The sequence below is a fragment of the Cyprinodon tularosa genome, unplaced genomic scaffold (genome assembly GCF_016077235.1).
Source record: "Cyprinodon tularosa strain WSP-4 unplaced genomic scaffold, ASM1607723v1 ctg142, whole genome shotgun sequence".
NCBI lineage: Eukaryota > Metazoa > Chordata > Actinopteri > Cyprinodontiformes > Cyprinodontidae > Cyprinodon > Cyprinodon tularosa.
Genome location: NW_024038243.1, coordinates 1,516,039 through 1,537,410, shown reverse-complemented (window position 1 = coordinate 1,537,410; position 21,372 = coordinate 1,516,039). Strand labels below are relative to the sequence as shown.

At 36.7% G+C, this 21,372-nt stretch overlaps 1 protein-coding gene across 1 annotated transcript in view; it reads right to left on the bottom strand.

The window, feature by feature from the left end:
- Window positions 1-765: 765 nt before the first annotated feature.
- cntln (centlein, centrosomal protein) overlaps window positions 766-21,372 on the bottom strand; it is a 161,975-nt gene continuing 141,368 nt past the window's right edge. The window contains exon 26 of the mRNA XM_038278586.1: window positions 766-1,420. Coding sequence (XP_038134514.1) covers window positions 1,310-1,420 — 111 coding nt within the window. The 3' untranslated portion in view covers window positions 766-1,309. The remainder of the gene's footprint in view (window positions 1,421-21,372) is intronic.

Sequence of the window (21,372 nt, the reverse complement as noted above, 5' to 3'; positions counted from 1 at the left end):
AGACAAAAAAAAAAAAAAAAACGCTAAATAAGCTTATTTCAATGTAACCATCTTAAATAAGAAAAAAATATATATATTCTGAGTACATTTATTCAGTGACACCGACCTACAGTAAGGGAGATAGTTAGGAAGGCAAAATAATCTTTAAAGCTCCCGGTTAGAGAGCTACAGCAGAAAGAGAAATCTTAAGGTCAGAGTCTCCATAACAACCATCAGAAATGTGAGCACCACTCTGACTATCAGAAATATTCAGCTAGAGAACTAAAAGTGAAAGTTAACACATCTTAACTGGAGTTTAGACTGGATATATGATCCTTGGTCAGATGGGCTGTTGGGAATGAAACGAATGAGAAGTCCATTCTAAGGTATAGTGGAGGAGTTGTGGTGCTCTGAGCCTGTTTTCCTTCCAATTAATCTGGGAATGTGAAAATACATGCAGTCAAAAACTATCTGAAAATACCCAAACTATACAAAAATGGAGGCCTGAGCCAGGAAATGGGTCGTCACTTGTTACCTCAGAAGGAAGAAGATCAAAACCATGAGTGGAGCTCAGCACAGCAATTCCTTATTAGACACAAATCAACCTTCTTTCATGGTCTCCTCAGTCCCCACAGCTAAATACTGCAGAACATAAGGAGGTGAAATAAGGGGAGGAAGGACCAGTAAAGGACAGAGGATCCCCAATAGTCAAAGATCTTTCTCTGCCTGCTGCAGCTTCTAAAAGACAGGAAGCATCCTGCTCATAAAAACACTTGAATTACCCACAGAAGTTTGGATTCTTTATTTAATAATCAGGGTAGAATAATGATGTTGACATTAAAATAAACTATTTTAAAGCTTTTCACAGGTTTAAAATGCAATTCCATTTTTCTCCATCTGTGTTTATCTCTGTGTCCTTTTGGCTAAAAGCCTTCAGGAGTCAAATTAAAGGAATAGGAAGGAAACAGGAGGTTTATAAAGGTGTAACTTAAAGATCAGCCTGAGCGTCTGCTGCATTACCCTCCGTTTTCCCCTGACTTCAGGACTGCGCCATAAATTAGTTTAGCACCGAGGGGCCTTCATCCGACAGCCGAAGCCCAGTGAGCGCTAACACAGATGTTGAGGGCTCGCTTACTGAAGTCGGGTGCTGGTTGGAACCAGTGGCCCAAAGTTAGTCGACAGCATTTTTCCTCACAAATATTGGTTCTGCCGCCGCGGCTCCGTTTGGCTCTGGCCGACTCCCGCTGAGCAGGAACCAGGCGGTAAACGAAGAAGGAAGGGAGGGGGGAAGCAAAGAGGATGACAGTTTTCCCAGCCTCAGCCCGGGGAGTCAGCTTTTTTCGCTGACTGGTGCTGCGAGCATGGCCAGCTCTTCTGTCAGCACTTTCCTCTCCTTCATCTTCACACGCAGAGCCTCCATTAGCTGGCCGGCAGAGAGGATCTGTAGGGGAGGTGAAGGATAGAAAAAAGGGAATGGGTGTTTAGTGAGAGGAAAATGAGGAAAACACATCATTTCAGAAAACCTTAAAAAAAATAGGAATTTCTGAATCCTGGCAGGTTATCAGAATCCTTTGGTCTTTCTGGGATAAAAAAAAAAAAAAACAAAGGAACACAGACTGATCCAAAGGATGTGTCTGAATCCACAGCAGTTTTCATTTGTACAACTTCTGCTTTACAATCATGCCAAAGATGTCTGTGAAATCCTAAATGAGGGAACCTCTCTGTGGCACAAATAAAGTTTAATATGCAGCCATTTTAACTTCTAATGTCTGAATCTATCCCCAGATATACCGTTTTATAATCTGTGTGCTTGTGTTAGTAGTGTTAGATTAAACAGATGTTATCAATTAGAATATTGAACCTATTATCGGCCTAAATTTAGGTATGATGACAATTAGCGCTGATAGGCATGTAGAGAATCACCAAAATTTTAATCTCACTATTTAATTAATTCTTTTTTGCTCACACAAGACATATGCAGTAGGTGAAATTACATGTTTTTAAACAAGCATGACCTTTTTGTATCATCTTAGTGTTTCAAATTGACCCAATTTGTGAAAAGTCGACTCGCTACACAGTCCCTGGAGCTGCTAGGCCTTCCTCTGCCATAAGGAAATGTAGATATTGAACAGTGGTGCAGTAGAAATGGATTTACATGTGTTTTTGAACAATCATTGTGTTTTCTTTATGAGTGTTTAAAATTTCTGTAAAATTACCTTGTTTTAAAATTCCCTTACAAAAAAGTAAACAAAAAGTGTTTAAAAAACAAGCCAGATCAGATTTAAATCTGGTCTAACAGCGCCTCCTTGCTCTTACATAAATCATGTTTAGTCACAACAACAAAATGATATAAAAGCAATTTTTTTTGGTATCCTCGATACCAGAGGAAAATGTTTAAACCAATATTTGTATTATACATGAATCAAAACTGGTATGATGCTAATAAGCTTCACCTGTCCATAGGGGGTTAACCCCGCCTGTTAGATGATCCCCTACAAAGAGAGTGAGAAGAAAGGAAGCAAACTGGAAAGAGGCTGCTTAAATAAACATACAGTAGAATATCCAAGGCACCCCCCTAAGGCAGAAATGATCAAATCAATCCTTTAACTGTAGAAAAAAGGCGGCTGTTTCCATTTTCTCATTGCAATGAAGACACGTATGTTCCCTGGAAGTCTATCGCTTTTAAAGATAAGCGCCTGAAGGCAGAACTGGGATCACTGGGAACATTTACAGGATTGTTTGTTGTGTGAATCACTGGACGGTGTCAATATTGGGAAGAAGGGAGGACAACTGATGCCCACTGAATCATTCATGATTACAGGAGTTAAACATGAAGGTGTTGTGTGTCTGCAAGATAGGAATAAAAACATGTAACTGAGGGAGGAGCTGCTATTCTCTGAGGAGGTTTGATTTTTATTCTATTTTTCCAACCGGACACAAGGATTTTACGGTCATTAAATCACTTGATCAAAGCTGACTCACCCCTTTAAGGATAGTCTACCTTCTTAAACAAGGTGAATACATCACTTTCTAGGACGTTTTCCTGTCACAAGGCATCTGGGAAAATAAAATATCACAACCTCCCTTCAGTTCTAAGCTGCTTGCTTTAAAAAATCATGATTTTGGCAGCTTGTTCATATTTTTAGGCATGTCCTTAACAACAGGTTGTGGAAAGTTCTCTCTGAAAATAAAAAGGGATTGTTTTTTTAATCCAGGTTGTATCTGGCAGACACGTCCTCCGTCAACTACCTGCCCAAATGAATTTGATTCAGTAGGACTTAAAGAGGATCTAATAAATCTACAAACACCTGTTAAATCACCAGGTTCAACAATCCTCTGGTGGATCATCGACGTACATCAGGGAGCTCACAAACAATTCATGCAACATACTGACATCTGTGATATTTCTAAACTCCAAAAAACCAACCTATGTGCTAAAGGTTTCTATTCTGACCTGATAACTGCATACTTGTTCTGTAAAGAGTGAGAAATAATCAAAGGATTGCGCTAATAGTTTGATCTTATTTTGATTTCTTCTTTTTTTGGTAATCAACAATTGATTACTTTATCTGTTAAAAGTTGTCTTCTTGTCTTCTCCAGATGATAAAAAAAAAATCTGATAGATTTAGCTGTAGAGTTTAATATGCTGCTCTCATAGTCTGTTGATGTTTAGCGTATCCTGAAACACGCTCCATTTGATCTTTTATCTATTATTTTTGAAAACAAAAAAGGACCTTTTAAACTAGTCATAATATAATCCAACTTTAAAACCCCCCTCATGCCATTTCTCACCACGTTTCACTGTTTCCAGTTTCTTCAGTGAAGCTCACGTTCTTTGTGCTTAATTCAGTTTTGCAAACTGTGGCCTTGAAATCTAAATCTATTGTCATCAGACCATAAAATAATCTCAATTAAGGTTTAGGGGTTTGTTAGTAAGGCCTGAATGTGTTTTCTAAATGCAAACCCTAAACCCAAATTACAGCTTTTCATAAAAACTGGTACAGCTTCAGCGTTGCTGTCAACCTCTTGGTGACGTTACTGACCAGTTTTCAACCAGTATATATATATATATTATATATATATATTATATATATATATTATATATATATATTATATATATATATATATATATATATATATATATATATATATATATATATATATATATATATATATATATATATATATATATATTATATATATATATTATATATATATATTATATATATATATATATATATATATATATATATATATATATATATATATATATATATATATATATATATATATATATTATATATATATATATATATATATATATATATATATATATATATATATATATATATAATGTGTGTGTATATAAATAAATAAAACTAAATCCAGATGGATACCTTTGTACCATTCAATTATTTTTAATTATTTTTAACCTCTCTGAAAACTATGCAAACGTAAAGAATTAGATGAATGATGTTTAATTAGATGAATCAATTAATTGATTTATATAACTAGTGTCAGCTGTGCACCCATTAAGAGTCCAGGCTAAAACAGAAATAAATGGTGTTCCCACAAAACATTAGTTTTAGAGTTTGCAGACTTATGATGAATCCGTTTGTTTTTAGGCTGAATGGCAAATCAGTCGAATTCATGAAGTGAAACAGTTTACATAGCTCATTGGTATTGTAAAAAAATAAAAGTTTTGATTTGAATTTCATGGTACATTGCAGCTGTGCAAAAAAAAAGAAATTTTCAATTGTGAATCATTCCTGTATTAATTCTTTACCACATATGATTTCTTTTAAAATGGACTTTCCACTGTTCTCACAGCCACCAGTGATTAACATTACTTCATAAATTTACTGCTGAATGTTAATATAGTACTAGTATTAAAATGTTGCAACTACACAGTCATGGAATTCAGGTAACACCTGAGGTTATTAAGCTTTGAGATTAGATTGGACCAGATCGGCAGGAACGGATGATAAATCTTGAGAAGTTGAATAGATTCTTGAAATTTGAATTGATACCCAGCTCTATGCTGCATCTTATATCTATTAGTCGTGTTTTATTATCTATTTCTAATATTTATTAGTAGGGATGTCCCACTCTGGTGATGGTTTTGGAAACTGCTTTGATAAAGAAACAAAACACTGGAACATATCAAACTTTGACTAAAATCCTTCGATATAAGCAAGCTGATAGAGACAGTTCACTTCTATTCTGTTCTTTTTAGAGTTTCTGTAACCCACTGGTTAATAAATGGGTAAATTGTTCTTATATATATAGTTGTTTATTATTGTTCTGTTTGAGCAAAATCACTAAATTAAGCCTTTTCTACCGCTGAAAAAATGAGTAACAAAAGTATGTAAGATTCATATTGTTTCAATATGGGTGTCAGCAAATACTTAATGATGCAAAATAGGTGTCATATTTGGAAAAATTGTATTGGAACATTCCTATCTGTTACTACTGGCTCATTACTTTAATTTTGTAAACATTAGCACATGCTCAGAGCCTCATAGACCGACAGTCCTCCTGCGTCTTGACACCTTTGCTTTCAGGAAACAAGAGGCCTTCTGTGCCAGGAAGTATGTGTGAGAGAGTGTGTTAATGCGCCTACAGTATGTGCAGCAGGGAGTTAGGATGTAACAAAAACACAGCACTTCTCCTGAGAGAACCACTACACCCAAAGTAACTGCTGAGACATCTCCCTTCCCTGTCCTCCTCCAGGGAGGATCCACTGTCTGTCTGCTGCACACAAGAACACATTCCCTAATCAACTAATTGCACTTAGAGCCACTAACTATGCAAACAAACCCACTAAAATAGAGACAGAGCCACAGCACAAAGCTCGGTGGGACGGGGAAGAGGGAGATGGGATCATTAAAAGTCCCAGGAAGGGAATATTTGTAAACAACACAAACAGGTAAACATGATCTAGATAAACCTTACATGTGATTTTAAACCAAACAAACAGATGTAAAATAAATGTCCTCCTTATATAATACCTGGACTGATATTTTTTAGGCAGTTTTCCGTCCCTCATGGAGGTGTGGACAGCAGAGGTGAAAGTTAAAGTCTCTTTTGACTACTTAGGCGTGTTTTCTCCGCCAGGGTAAGGATGCCCTGTACATATTGTTTCTGCTGCTTGTTCTTGTTCATAAGAGCCTTCTGAATTTTGAACCTTACCAGAGTTAGTCTTCTCTTTTATTTTGGTTTCCAGGTATTCCATTTTCATTTGATTTCATCATTTATTCTCATCTTGTTTAAAACCACCTACATGAGCAGACTGTAGCAGAGCAGCTCAACCTCCTGACCCCAAAAGGGACAGGAATGACTACCGGCCGCTTTCATCTAACTGCCTCGTTGGCTGGGGACTGATCCCCTGCAGGGTGGTTGGAGGTAAGCTCTGATGCAGCTGCTCTACAGAGTCCCTTGGGCTGCTTAAGGCAGTGTTAAGAGCTGGCACTAATGTTATGCTACAGTTGATTTAGCTGGGCCCTTGTCCCCTTTGGCAGAACTAACACTAGAACCTACAGTATTCAGCACAACCACTGTTTTGCAAGAGACCCTGTCCCCTTTGGCAATGCTGCAACAGCTACTGTAGCACTAAGCCATGTTAACTCACATCCATTACTATTCAACAGGCCCTGCAGAGGTGACCTTCTTCTCTCTCTAGGTATGATTTCATGAGCATCTTTTCAGTGAACTGACACACAAAGCCACAAACACCTACTATACGTGTGTGTGTGCTACATATATTTATACATGAGGCAAGATTGCTGATGTTGACGACAGCTATGAATACCATGGGAAGCCTCAGGCGGATGGAAACCATAAAAAGTCCACAGAAGAGTGAGCTTTGACAAAGCACCTGAAAAGAGTAGGGGAGGTCCTGAAGGGCCAGCTGAAGAGTGGAAACAGAATCTAAGCTATCAACGTGTCTGTCTTGACAATCATCAGATACCTCGTTGCCGTGTTAGCCAGCCCAAAGTAGGAGGGAGAAGCTGCTCATGTCAAGGTAAGAATGAACAGAGGGTTTCACCTGAAGTTCTGGACCCTGAGAGGCAGAACGGAGGCAAAGGACTGGTGGGTGTCAAAGATCCTACAGAACCTTGGGAGGATGGCTCCTCATGAATTAATGCTGCAAAGTGAGAGTATTCAGAAAATAAACTTAGTTCAAGAGGTTCAAAAAGACCAGCAGAGATCCTTCCAGATAGCGCTTGCCTGAACGATGGGAGTAATAGAGACCACATCTACACCACGAGGATCTAGGTGGGGATGACCAGTAGCAGCAGGCTAACAAACATCGGCAGACAGTTTAAGGTCATCTTTCATCGATAAAGGGATGGAGGTCACAGAGTCAAAGTCAGATGCATCTCCACATGTGGTGAAGAAGGACAGCTGAGGGGCTGTTGGACATCCAGACTCAAACTGGGTGTTTGCTTTTCAGTCTGTGCTCTGGCAAAGCAAAGAGCAGCTTTTCAGCAGCTTAAGGTGGACTCAGGGAAACCAACAACTGCCTCAGAAAACTCTTTGGTTTCCGCTTAGACTGTGCCTGTTTCTGTAGCAGCCATTATGAATGCAGAAGTCAGGTATAGACCAGGTTTTCCAACCTTCCCACTCAGACATCTGACTTCCAGGGGTGTTCTAGTTAAAATATACTAATTGTAGGTTGGAGAATCCAACTCCTGACAATCAGTGGATCACGATCAGTGCTTCCAGTGGGTATCAAAGATCTCAGGGCAGAGTCCTAAGTTGTAGCTAAATAAATGTTTAGGGCCTGCAAACCTCAAACAGAAGACCCACGCTTGAAGAGAAATCTCCCAGAACAAGGCAGCACAGCAACTCTTTTACTTATGTACCGTTAAAGTTGTCTACTGTAAGTTATATTTAGATTTAACCTATAGAGTCCTTAATGAAATAAATCACAATTATCTCTGCAAGTGTGTGTGGGGGGTCTTGTTTTACCTACAATGTGGAGGAAGTATTTTGCGAAATATCCTACATGTGGGGACTTACAGGTAGATATGGGGACATTGAACAAGTCCCCATATAGTAAAGTTCTGTCCTTTGAGTTAGGGTTAGATTAGGGTTGGTGCATGTTTGCAATCGTTATATGTTCACAATTTGGCAGGAAAAAAGCCCCTGCTGCTCCAATTTTGATGATTGTACACATTGAGGTCGTGAAGCACGTCTGGTAAATGCATCTGATGCTTCCGCTGCTTCTGTGTTCAATGGCAGAGGGCAGGTTTGCTATATTTGCTGTTATAAGCAGGTAAAAAGTAGTTTTAAGATGTTTTAGGTAAGAAAATCCACCTCAAAACATCCTCTGTGCAGCCAGTTCATCAAGATTACGATCCTGCCTTTCAAATATTATTTCGCTGTTAGACCAGAAAGAAACCCCCGTACACCGGCTGCGTCACTGGAAATCCCCTAAAAAAGCAGCCTCTGGCCCGATCGGCTCTTGGGGGTTTTCCGCTACTGTTCGTGGCGGCTGGAAGGAGATGTTAAAGGTTTTGCACCACCCGAATAAAAAGTACGGAAGGGGTTTTGGGGCCACGGAAAAAAAAAAAAATTTAAAACTGATTTTTTTAAAATTTTTATTTCAGTATGTAGGGGAAAAAATCAAATTTCTGACTTTTTCCAAATTCTAAATTTAAAGTCAAAATTCTGACTTTTTTCTCAAATTCGATTTTAAAATTTCTCAGAATTTATTTTTTCTCGAATTTTGATTTTTTTCCCAAAATTCTGACTTTAACTCAAAATTCTGATTTTTTTTCCTCGAATTTTTAGATTAAAGTGGGAATTTTCTGATTTTTTTTTCTCACTTTCTGATTTTTTCTCCCAAATTCTGACTTTTTTCCCCAAACGAGATTAAAGTCGAATTCTGTTTTTTTTCTCAGAATTCGAGTTTAAAAAGCAGAATTCTGATTTTTTTTTTTCTCAAAAAATTTTTTTTTAAAATCTCAAAATTTCTGATTTTTTCTCAGAATTTTACTTTTTTCCAAATTTTGACTTTTTCTCAGAATTTGATTTTAATCTCAAAATTTTCTCTTTTTTCTCAGAATTCGAGTTTAAAAAGTCAGAATTCTGACTTTTTTCTCAAAAATTTCTGAGATTGAAGTCAGAATTCAAATTTTTTCTCACATTCGACTTTTTTTCTAGCACCCCGACTTTTTTTCTCAGAATTCTGATTTTAATCTCAAATTTCGATTTTTTTCTCAGAATTCTGACTTTAATCTCAGAATTTGACTAAATTCTGACAATAAAAAAAAATCAGAATTTGGAAAAAAGTCAGAATTTAAATTTAAATCAAATTCGACTTTTTTCTCAGATTCTGTTTTTAACTCAAATTCTGACTTTAATCTCAAAAATTTTGATTTTAATCTCGGATTCTACTTTTTTTCCCAAAATTTTGACTTTTTCTGGGTTTTAAATTTAATCTCAGATTCGATTTTTTCTAGAATTCTGACTTTTTTCTCAGAATTCGAGATTAAAGTAAAAATTTGATTTTTTTTCTCAATTCTGAGATTAAATCGAATTCTGACTTTTTCTAGAATTTGAGTTTAAAGTCAGAATTCTGAGATTAAAGTCAAATTCGACTTTTTTTCCAAATTTTGACTTTAATTCAGAATTCTGACTTTTTACTCAAATTTTGACTTTTTTCTCAGAATTTGACTTTTAATCTCAGAATTCTGACTTTTTTTTCCAAATCTGAATTAAAGTCAGAATTCTGACTTTTTTCCCCAGAATTCTGAGATTGAAGTCAGAATTCTACTTTTTTTCACATTCTACTTTTTTTCTCAGCATTCTACTTTTTTTTCTCAGAATTCGATTTAATTCGAATTTGACTTTTTTCTCAAATTCGACTTTAATCTCAAACCGCAAATTCTGACAATAAAAAAAAGTCAAATTCTGAGAAAAAAAGTCAAATTCTGAGATTAAATCAGAATTCTGGATTAAATCAAAATTCTGATTTTTTTCTCAGAATTTGACTTTTAATCTCAAAATTTCTGACTTTAATCTAGATTCTGACTTTTTTCTCAAAAATTCTGACTTTTTTTTCTCAAAAATTTGAGATTAAAGTCAAATTTGATTTTTTTTCTCAAATTCTGAGAAAAAAGTCAATTCGACTTTAAAATCTAAATTCTGACTTTTTCTCAGAATTTTTGATTTTTTCTCAGAATTCTGACTTTAATCTCAGGATTCTGACTTTTTTTCTCAGAATTCTGACTTTTTTTCTCAGAATTCTGAGATTAAAGTCAGGATTCTGACTTTTTTCTCAGAATTCTGAGATTAAAGTCAGAATTCTGACTTTTTTCTCAGAATTCTGACTTTAATCTCAGAATTCTGACTTTTTTCTCAGAATTTTGACTTTTTTCTCAGAATTCTGACTTTAATCTCAGAATTCTGACTTTTTTCTCAGAACTCTGAGATTAAAGTCAGAATTCTGACTTTTTTCTCAGAATTCTGAGATTGAAGTCAGAATTCTGACTTTTTTCTCAGCATTCTGACTTTTTTCTCAGCATTCTGACTTTTTTTTCTCAGAATTCTGACTTTAATCTCAGAATTCTGACTTTTTTCTCAGAATTCTGACTTTAATCTCAGAATTCTGACTAAATTCTGACAATAAAAAAAAGTCAGAATTCTGAGAAAAAAGTCAGAATTCTGAGATTGAAGTCAGAATTCTGACTTTTTTCTCAGCATTCTGACTTTTTTCTCAGCATTCTGACTTTTTTCTCAGAATTCTGACTTTAATCTCAGAATTCTGACTAAATTCTGACAATAAAAAAAAGTCAGAATTCTGAGAAAAAAGTCAGAATTCTGAGATTAAAGTCAGAATTCTGACTTTTTTCTCAGAATTCTGACTTTAATCTCAGAATTCTGACTTTAATCTCAGAATTCTGACTTTAATCTCAGGATTCTGACTTTTTTCCCAGAATTTTGACTTTTTTCTCAGGATTCTGACTTTAATCTCAGGATTCTGACTTTTTTCTCAGAATTCTGACTTTTTTCTCAGAATTCTGAGATTAAAGTCAGAATTCTGACTTTTTTCTCAGAATTCTGAGATTAAAGTCAGAATTCTGACTTTTTTCTCAGAATTCTGAGATTGAAGTCAGAATTCTGAGATTAAAGTCAGAATTCTGACTTTTTTCTCAGAATTCTGACTTTAATCTCAGAATTCTGACTTTTTACTAAGAATTTTGACTTTTTTCTCAGAATTCTGATTTTAAAAATCTCAGAATTCGACTTTTTTCTCAGAATTCGAATTAAAGTCAAAATTTCTGACTTTTTTTCTCAGAATTCGAATTAAAGTCAGAATTCGACTTTTTTCTCAGTTTTCTGACTTTTTTCTCAGCATTCGACTTTTTTTCCTCAGAATTCGATTTTAAAATCTGAATTTGCTTTTTTCTCAGAATTTTGTTTTAATCTCAAATTCTGACTAAATTGACAATAAAAAAAAGTCAGAATTCTGAAAAAAAGTCAAATTCTGAATTAAGTCAGAATTTCTGAGATTAAATCAAATTCTGACTTTTTCTCAGAATTCTGATTTTAATCTCAAAAATTTTCTGACTTTAATCTCGGGATTCTACTTTTTTTCCAAATTTCTGATTTTTTTTCTCAAATTCTGAATTAAAGTCAAAATTCTGACTTTTTTCTCAAAATTTCTGAGAAAAAAGTCAAATTCTGACTTTTTTTTTTCAAAATTTGAAAAAAAGTCAGAATTCGATTTTAAATTTCTCAGTTTTCTGATTTTTCTCAAAATTTTGACTTTTTTTTCAGAATTCGACTTTAATCTGGGGATTCTGATTTTTTTCTCAGAATTCTACTTTTTTTCTCAAAATTTGAGATTAAAGTCGGGATTTGACTTTTTTTCTCAGAATTCTGAGATTAAAGTAAAATTCTGACTTTTTTCTCAGAATTCTGACTTTAATTTCGAATTTTGACTTTTTTTCAAATTTTGACTTTTTTCTCGAATTTTGACTTTAATCTCGAATTCTACTTTTTTCTCAAACCCTGAGATTAAATCAAAATTCTTTTTTTTTTCAGAATTCTGATTTTTTCTCAGAATTCAGTTTAAAGTCAGAATTTGATTTTTTTTTCTCAGATTCTAGAAAAAGTCAAAAATTCTGACTTTTTTCTCAGAATTTGAGAAAAATTCAAATTCTGATTTAAAAACTCAAAATTCTGACTTTTTCCAGAATTTTGATTTTTTTTTCTCAGAATTCTGACTTTAATCTCAGGATTCTGACTTTTTTCTCAGAATTCTGACTTTTTTCTCAGAATTCTGAGATTAAAGTCAGGATTCTGACTTTTTTCTCAGAATTCTGAGATTAAAGTCAGAATTCTGACTTTTTTCTCAGAATTCTGACTTTAATCTCAGAATTCTGACTTTTTTCTCAGAATTTTGACTTTTTTCTCAGAATTCTGACTTTAATCTCAGAATTCTGACTTTTTTCTCAGAACTCTGAGATTAAAGTCAGAATTCTGACTTTTTTCTCAGAATTCTGAGATTGAAGTCAGAATTCTGACTTTTTTTCTCAGCATTCTGACTTTTTTCTCAGCATTCTGACTTTTTTTCTCAGAATTCTGACTTTAATCTCAGAATTCTGACTTTTTTCTCAGAATTCTGACTTTAATCTCAGAATTCTGACTAAATTCTGACAATAAAAAAAAGTCAGAATTCTGAGAAAAAAGTCAGAATTCTGAGATTAAAGTCAGAATTCTGACTTTTTTTCTCAGAATTCTGACTTTAATCTCAGAATTCTGACTTTTTTCTCAGAATTTTGACTTTTTTCTCAGAATTCTGACTTTAATCTCAGAATTCTGACTTTTTTCTCAGAATTCTGAGATTAAAGTCAGAATTCTGACTTTTTTCTCAGAATTCTGAGATTGAAGTCAGAATTCTGACTTTTTTCTCAGCATTCTGACTTTTTTCTCAGCATTCTGACTTTTTTTCTCAGAATTCTGACTTTAATCTCAGAATTCTGACTTTTTTCTCAGAATTCTGAGATTAAAGTCAGAATTCTACGACGGAGTATTAGGGCCACACATGAAGAGAAAAAATATTTTTGCCATGACGAGATTAAACTCGACATGTCAACTTTAAAGTCGACATGTCGACATTAAACTCAACATTTCGAGAATAAAGTTGAAATGTCATGTTGAGTTTAATCTCTACGTGTCGACTTTAAACTCGCCCTGTTGACTTTAAACTCGCCATTTCGAGAATAAAGTTGATATATCGTGGCGACTTCAATCTCGACATTCCAAAGTTTGGAGAAAAGAGCAACCGCGCTCCACAGCTGCAGTCTGCTTTTTATGAGTGAAGGTAGTCTTTGACGTGCTGCAACTGTATAATCATCACAGGAAGCGGTGGCCTACCAATAATAACGTAACGTCTTTCCCTATGCTTACCCAGGCTCGCAGTTCTGAATTTGAGAACATGTCAGTCATTTCAACTTTATTCTCGAAATGGCGAGTTTAAAGTCGACAGGGCGAGTTTAAAGTCGACATGTCGAGTTTAATCTCGTCATGGCAAAAATATTTTTTCTCTTCATGTGTGGCCCTAATACTCCGTCGTAGAATTCTGACTAAATTCTGACAATAAAAAAAGTCAGAATTCTGAGAAAAAAGTCAGAATTCTGAGATTAAAGTCAGAATTCTCAGATTAAAGTCAGAATTCTGAGAAAAAAGTCAGAATTCTGACTTTAATCTCAGAATTCTGAGAAAAAGTCAGAATTCTGAGATTAAAGTCAGAATTCTGAGAAAAAAGTCAGAATTCTGACTTTAATCTCAGAATTCTGAGAAAAAAGTCAGAATTCTGAGAAAAAAGTCAGAATTCTGACTTTAATCTCAGAATTCTGACTTTTTTCCCATGTTAAACTGAAATAAAATTTAAAAATCAGTTTACTTTTTTTTTTTTTTTCCAGTGGCCCTAATCCTCTTCCGTATAAGAGCGATCATATTTCGCAGCAAAAGTCCAATTTTTCTAACTCCAGCAGCAGCTGCTTGTGAAGCACGTCACATGCGTGAGATGCTCAGAAGCTCATGAGTCACTCCTTCGGATGCTCAGATGCGTCAAGATGCAGAAGCTTTTGATGCGTCTTGATGCGCATCGACCATTCACTTTGCATGTAAACCAGTTCAATCAATGCAATCTGAATGTAGCATTAGGGTTAGAGTAAGGGTCTGGGTTAGGCCATATAAAATGAATGCAAGTGAATGAAATGTCACCATATGTCATGAAAACAAGGCTGTGTGTGTGTGTGTCTGTGAGGAATAGAACAGGAGCTGCAAGCAAAGAGGTGTTTTTATGAGCCAATTAAATGACACCACCATCTTATAGCCTGGGGCACACCTGTAGGCAAGGAGCAGCTCAAAGTAGCAGCACTCTAGTGACCTTTGCGTGATGGTGGCGTTACATTCAAGAGCGTCTTTTCCCTCCTTTCTTTTACATAAAGGATCGATCATCCAAACTCTTTTGTGCTTTCCCTCTGAACAGATGAGCACAATTATTTCCAACTGCCCTGTTTGTAAGTGGTTGAAGCGATTGTGTCTGGCAGATGGATCTAACTGAGGCGGGGATAAAAATTAGGGGATGTAGAGGAGACATGAGAGGTTACAGCTGTATATAATCTGTAAATTCTGTCCTTAGTTACAACCCAGCGTTTGTGGGTTTTAAGCCTAGAAGGGACCTTTAACTCTGTCAGGTGAAGATTTTTAGTAATTATACATTTAAAAAAGTCTGTGTTTGAGGTGCTAAAGGATATAAGTGCAAAGAAAGATTGTCAACGTAGCGAGTGGTCTCCAATCTAGGCCACTAGTCAAGGAAAGGAAGTTTACAGTAGTTTTATCACAGAGGAGGAAAAAGCAGCTCTTTGATCTTTAGTCCTCTCACTTTTGTTTGAAAATCAAATTTATTAAACTTGGGAATAACAACAATAACAGCATGATAAGTAGATTAAAAAAAGCACAAAGGCATCACGCTAAAAAGCCTTGCATTTGATTATCTCCAATAATGAATATGTCACATTAGCAAAGGGGCTCAGGTAAGAAAATCACGAAAGCGCCGACAAGCCTGTTCTCCTGCTCTCCTTCATAATTACCTTCCCCAGCAGCACAGGAGATCCCTCTCTCCTTCTCCCCTTTAGGCCACCAGGGACTGATATGAAAGGGAATTGGACACCTGGGGCCACAAATACTGTAATTAAAAATCTCTAATTTTCTTGATACGTTGTTTGGAAACATCATTTCAATGTACAACAAGGTATTTGTTAGGGATCTGACCTATATAAAGCCAAGATTAAACAGAGAAAAGCACCAGGTCTTTGTTTCAGGTTCCTGCTCATTAGGTGAGAAAAGGAGGTGATTCAGCCACGACGGAGAGGAAATTATAGAGAGGTGATATCCATACAAAAGAGATGCAACCTTTAGGAAGGTTTCAGCAGCTAAGAGCTTTGCAATATCTCAGCATGGGTGGCCGATGCAAGACGGTGAGCTCTCACTTGTGTGCGGAAAAGATAAATAATGTTGATGCTTTTAGTAAGTAACCAAGAACAACCTAATCTGGCTTACACACAAAAAACAATTAAAACTATTTAATACTGTGATAGAACATGTGAAGAATTTTTGAGGCATTTTGAACAACTTAATGAGTCTGATTTTAAATCAGAGCATTTTATACTTTTTAACATGCTTTGAGCTCCGTCTTCCATGTTGCTGCTGCGTTCAAGTGATCACCAGGGTGTGTATTGTTACCTAAAAATACCAAAAACAATTAAAATTATAAGGGAAAAAACTTTTTCTTAATTGAACTTAAGATTAGATTAGATTCAACTTTATTGTCATTACACATGTACAGGTACAAGGCAACAAAATACAGTTTAGGTCTAACCAGAAGTGCAATAGCAGCAAGTGCAGGACAAATAATGGTTCCATAAATAATTAATTCTAACGGTCAAAAAATGTACCCTGCATTTATACAACTAAATAGCATTAAATAAATACCCTTTGGTTTTTATTAGTTCTATGGTAAGCCTTGAAGACTTTGTAAAATGTCAGGAGTAGCTGAACCGTTTTTTAAAATTAAAATGGTATCTTGTTTTGAGTTTTATTACATGTATGAATTATTTAATAAACAAAACACTCTGACCTGTATGAATAATGTTCCTAAAAACTGACCAAAGTATGAAAAAATGAAAAATAGCACAAGAACAAGTGAAAACTTTACTAAAACTCAATATTGTTAAAATAATATATAGTGTCAAAAAGTGGTGTCAAAAGTACACACATTTGTTACTTAGGTAGAAGTATAGATACTGCAGTTTGAAAACACTCCCGATACGCTCTCGCCTGTGTTCGACCTTTCAGACATTTCAACAACTTTTTCTGAATCCGACATTGTAGCATGGCATAGACAATTCACGTTTGCAGTTTGAAGAACACCTGCTTGCTTCTGATGATTTCCTTTAGCTAACCAATGAGTGTTTGCGTTATATGACTCATCCAATTACACTAGTTTTCACTAGATGTAGATGGAGCCAATGATCTGCATTGTATGGTGCACATGACGTGAAATAAATATTTATAAACATTAAACCGAAGCCAAGAGTAACAAGTTATATTTGTTTTAAAAATGTAAGGAATAGAAAGTACAGATACTTGTGTGAAAATGTAATGAGTAGAAGTAGGAAGCAAAATAAGTAATGGAGTAAAGTATAGATACCTAAAAAGTGTACTTAAGTACAGTAACAAAGTATTTGTATTTTGTTACTTGACACCTATGAATTTAATAATAAAAAATAATATAATAAGTAACTAATACATATTCCGTAAAAGTTTAAAAAACAATCCACTGGACTTGCTTTCCAAGATTTGAAGACGTTTCGCTTCCCCTACAGGAAGCTTTCTCAATTCAAATGTCTGGAATCGCAGTGAGTTTGAGTCTTATATAGACAAGGCCTTGTATTGTTTGGAAACATGCAAATTGAAACATGCAGACTCTAACTCACTGCGGATCTAGACATTTGAATTGAGAAAGCTTCCTGGAGGGGAAGCGAAATGTCTTCAAATCTTGGAAACCAAGTCCAGTGGATTGTTTTTTAAACTTTTATGGAATGACTATGACCTGGATGACTGAGAATCTTCATCAGCATAACTAATACATACTAGCAATCCATTCTGAAAACTAATCAAATCTAACCGAGTTGGATTTTTTAAACTACATTCAGTCATTCACTCATACACTAATGGTGGTAAACTACAATGTAGCCACAGCTGCCCTGGGGCTCACTGAAAGAAGCAAGGCTGCCGTACACTGGCGCCAATAGTCTCTCTGACCACCATCAGAGTTGTTTTGCCCAAGGACACAACGGCACTGAAAGTCTGAGCCGGGAATTGAGCCATCAGTCCTTTGATTTCAGGGCAAACTCCTTCATCTGACGTATGTTGATGTAGGTTCTCAGTCATCCAGGTCATAGTCATTCCGTAAAAATTCAAAAAATACCCACTGGACTTGGTTTCCAAGATTTGAAGACGTTTCGCCACCTCTCCAGGAAGCTTTCTCAATTCAAATGTCTGGATCCGCAGTGAGTTTGAGTCTTATATAGACAAAGCCTTGTATCGCTTCGAAACATTCAAATGGTAACCGATGAATGGGTCGTTTGGTTCCATCGTTAGACTGTAATATCTGAACCTGTCTATGATTCTGAGGGTCAGTCGTTAATGGGGGGGGGGGTTTGTCTCTGTAATACCTGAAACCTGTCATCTGACTCCACTGTCGCCCCTAGAATGACAATAGTAAAACTACGGTAATCTTGATCATCAGTTTCTTATTAAGTAGAAACTGGGATGGAAGGGCTGCCATAGATGTAGAGATGAACACAAATGCTGATCTTAAATCTGTCCTACAAATTTATCTTATTTACATGAACAGAAGAGCTGTAAAAATTTAAAAGTACTGTAACCCACCAAATATTGAATCCAACAGGTCCTTTTCACACGATGATATGTAAATGACCTGTAATTAGATGGACTGAGCAGCTATAAGACCTGCTTACAAAGGTAAAAGTAGCTTTGCCTGCACCCAGTTGGTTCATTTATGTTCATTCTGAAGCTGAAAAAAAGCCAGAAACCTCCCAGTAATACTGATAGCAAGTCAGACGCTATCTGCTCCTCTCTGGGGAAGCCCTGTACCACGTCGCCGCCTCTGATCCAGTGACATATTTACAGTACAAAGGCTCGACTCGAGTCCCCTTCACACACATACAAATGTACTCACAGAGATAAAAGGAGTGGCTGATTTAATTAGCTCAATCATTAAATGAGGCTTAATTAGTCACTTTCCTTCAGAGAGGAGTTGAGCACTCGGAGCTGTTCCCTGTCATTACGGCGACATAATGAGCCTCGCAGCACAATATGGGCCTCAAAGCACCAACAACAATAGGAGAAAAGTTTCCCAGCACGTAGGAAGTGTGCGGAGAAACAGGCGGCGATGTGCTGAGACGGTGAATGTAAAATCCCAACGCGGCGAGGAGCATTCCACCGTTTACGGTTTAACCACCAGGAAGAGAGCAACAGCAGAGTCCTGTTAGGGTCTGATAAAGGCTGGAAATTACTGCCATCATTTCAGCCTTTCAGACCATCGATAAATGCCTTTGATGTTTTATAACAAGAGCCTTCAGATTGGAGCGAGCTGTCTCCACCGCTCTCCTAATGTAAGGTTCACCTGCTTGTTATAGCTGGGAGGCTGATAAGAAGTGATGCCTGTAAGTCTCCCCAGGGTGTGATTGCGGGGTAAATATTAGCAGGCCCTCAGCGCCACCCTGCACCACTAAAACAAACCACTGTCCTCTCATAAAGGAATCAACAGACTCAATGACTTTTTAAATGTTGTTATGCTGTCATGAGGCTTGAGATAGGCGTGTGCGTGCAAAATGAGTGTGAAAAATTATCTGGAGGGAATGTGTGTGTGTGTGTGTGCAGACATGCTTGTCCTGTTCATTACTGGCCAGCAGCAGAAGCCAGTCATTTCCCTGTCTTCATAAAGACCCGGCCCATTAAATTCTACCTCCAGTCAATAATTAGGACTCCACAAATAAACCAAAGGCAATTAAATCAATGCTTCCTTGGGCTGATGCCTGAATCCCATGGCCCTCATGGACACTCCATCTTCACCGCTGGTCTTATTCATGGTGGGCTGCGGTGGAACCACACAGTGCACCCCCTGGCCTGCTCATGATTATTAGGCAGCGCTGTCCCGTGATCCTGGCTATGGTAGTGCTGCATATGGTGGCCCTCTCTTGGGAGGCATTCCGCTTGATTTCATTAACTCGTCGGCGGAGGTGAGGGAGGGCGAAATGAACGCAATGTTTCATCTCTTTTTGAGTGGACATGAGGGGAAGTAAGGGGGGTGTTTGCACAGAGAAATTAACAGGCGGTTGGAATCGGATAATTCAACGCTTAGCAGATCGGGAATGGTGATCTGTCGGACAGAAGCTAAAAATCTGGACTTCTCTTGAAAGCAGCACCGGCCTGTGCTGACAAAAGGTGAAATGGTTTATTGGTTTGACACTTTTAAACTTTTAAAAAGGAAAGGTTTAAATCTGGGCTGCACTTCAGCAGACAAGATTTGGAAATGGCAAAGCTACTAGCTAATGTTAATTCTGTGTTTATTGTTTGCTTTGAAGACTAAGAAAGAAAAAAATCAGTTATGGAGTAATTTTATTGACTAAAAAGACTAGTTCAAATGAAAGGTTTATACCAGAGGTCACGGATTAGTGAACCGGGGTCCGGATCCGGACCCACCTGCTGGCTAATCCAGACCCAACCAGATTTAAAAAATTTATAAATTACTAAATGTTGTCCGACGACAGTGTCAAACCTTTGGCAAGCCGGCCGATGAGAAAGAAGGAGAAGAAGATGAGAAAAAGAGCAGAGAAAGTGTGGACTGCTGGAAGAACTGCAGTGAACTGGTGAAAGAAATGTGAAAAAGGTGTGTTCAAAGATAATCCTGCACATTTAGAGGATGTTTGACTCAACCTGCTGCTGTGAAGCAGGATTCTCCACCATGACCATGATCAAAAATATCGATCCAGGCTTTAGAATGGCTTTGTCACCAATCAAAGCCAGGTTTAAAGCCTTGCAGGTCAACGTAAATCCCACTTCTCTCCTTAAGCCATAAGAAAAGAAAGAAAAAACAAAGCGGTCAGTTCAGGTGTTTTATAAAAAAAAAAGTGAGTCAGGAAATTGTCTATATATCAAACTGAACAATTGTTGTTCTGTACTTAAAAAACACTTTAAATTTTAAAATGGAAAAACGTTATTTTATATCTTTTTATTTAAAACTTAATTGTATTACATGGATGAAGAAAAAATTGTATTACATGGATAAATAAACACCTTAATTTTATTTCAGTGTTAAATGCTGTTTAAAGTAACGGATTATAATTAAAAATGTCTCTGAACCTTTACTACTAGTTGGTGATTTTCTTTATTCAGACCCTGCTGATTTTTAATTGTTACCCCGGCTTATACCATTATTTAAAGGGCAATAATGGAATATGTTATTTGGACAAGCGGCAATGCCTGACAGTGATTGTAAACAATAACCTGCACACACTGGAAGCCCCACACAGCGTGAGTGATGGCGTGGCTATTGACAGGGCCACTGAGATAATAAAGTGCTGTCCCCCTGGCAGCTCCATTAGCCACTGACAGTGACAAGGTGAGGCTGCTGCAAGTTTGCGGATATATGTAGACACACACAGCCCCTTCCTCTCACACACATATGGGCTCATCCTGTTTCAGTGACAGGCCAGTCAGTTAGGGACATGGATCCCTCATCTTTCCTTTCACTGACTCTATTTTTGTCTGTGTCTTTTCATCAGTGCACCCCTGGGTATGATCACTGTTAGGAAAGTGTGTTATTAGTGTCACAGGGAAAGTGACAGGCCACACCATTTCACTTCCTCCATGTTATGCTTGCTGAGCTTTTTATAAGTTGTGACAGAGAGCAGAGAGGCTAGAATGAAGGGTGGAGGGAAAGTCTTTGTAGGAGATCTTTGATTCTAAGGATGGGGAAAGGATCACTAGCACTGTTGCAGGGGCTTCCTGTTGATGTGCTTTTCTTTAAAACAAACTATTTCAGTGCTAAGCTAACCATAAGTAGCAGCTACCAATAGTCTGTGTTTCATCTCAGACAGTGGATTTTGTGCCATAAACTGGAACCATTTCAGCACCAACACTTTGATGGGCCCTACTCCCGTCTAGGCTCCTTAGATTATGGGGAGAAAAGAAACTGAAACGTTGTGATATTTATGTTGAAACCCCCCCTCCTTCCCTTCCTTTCTTGGGAGTGACCTCCAGTGGAGGATAGTGCATGGG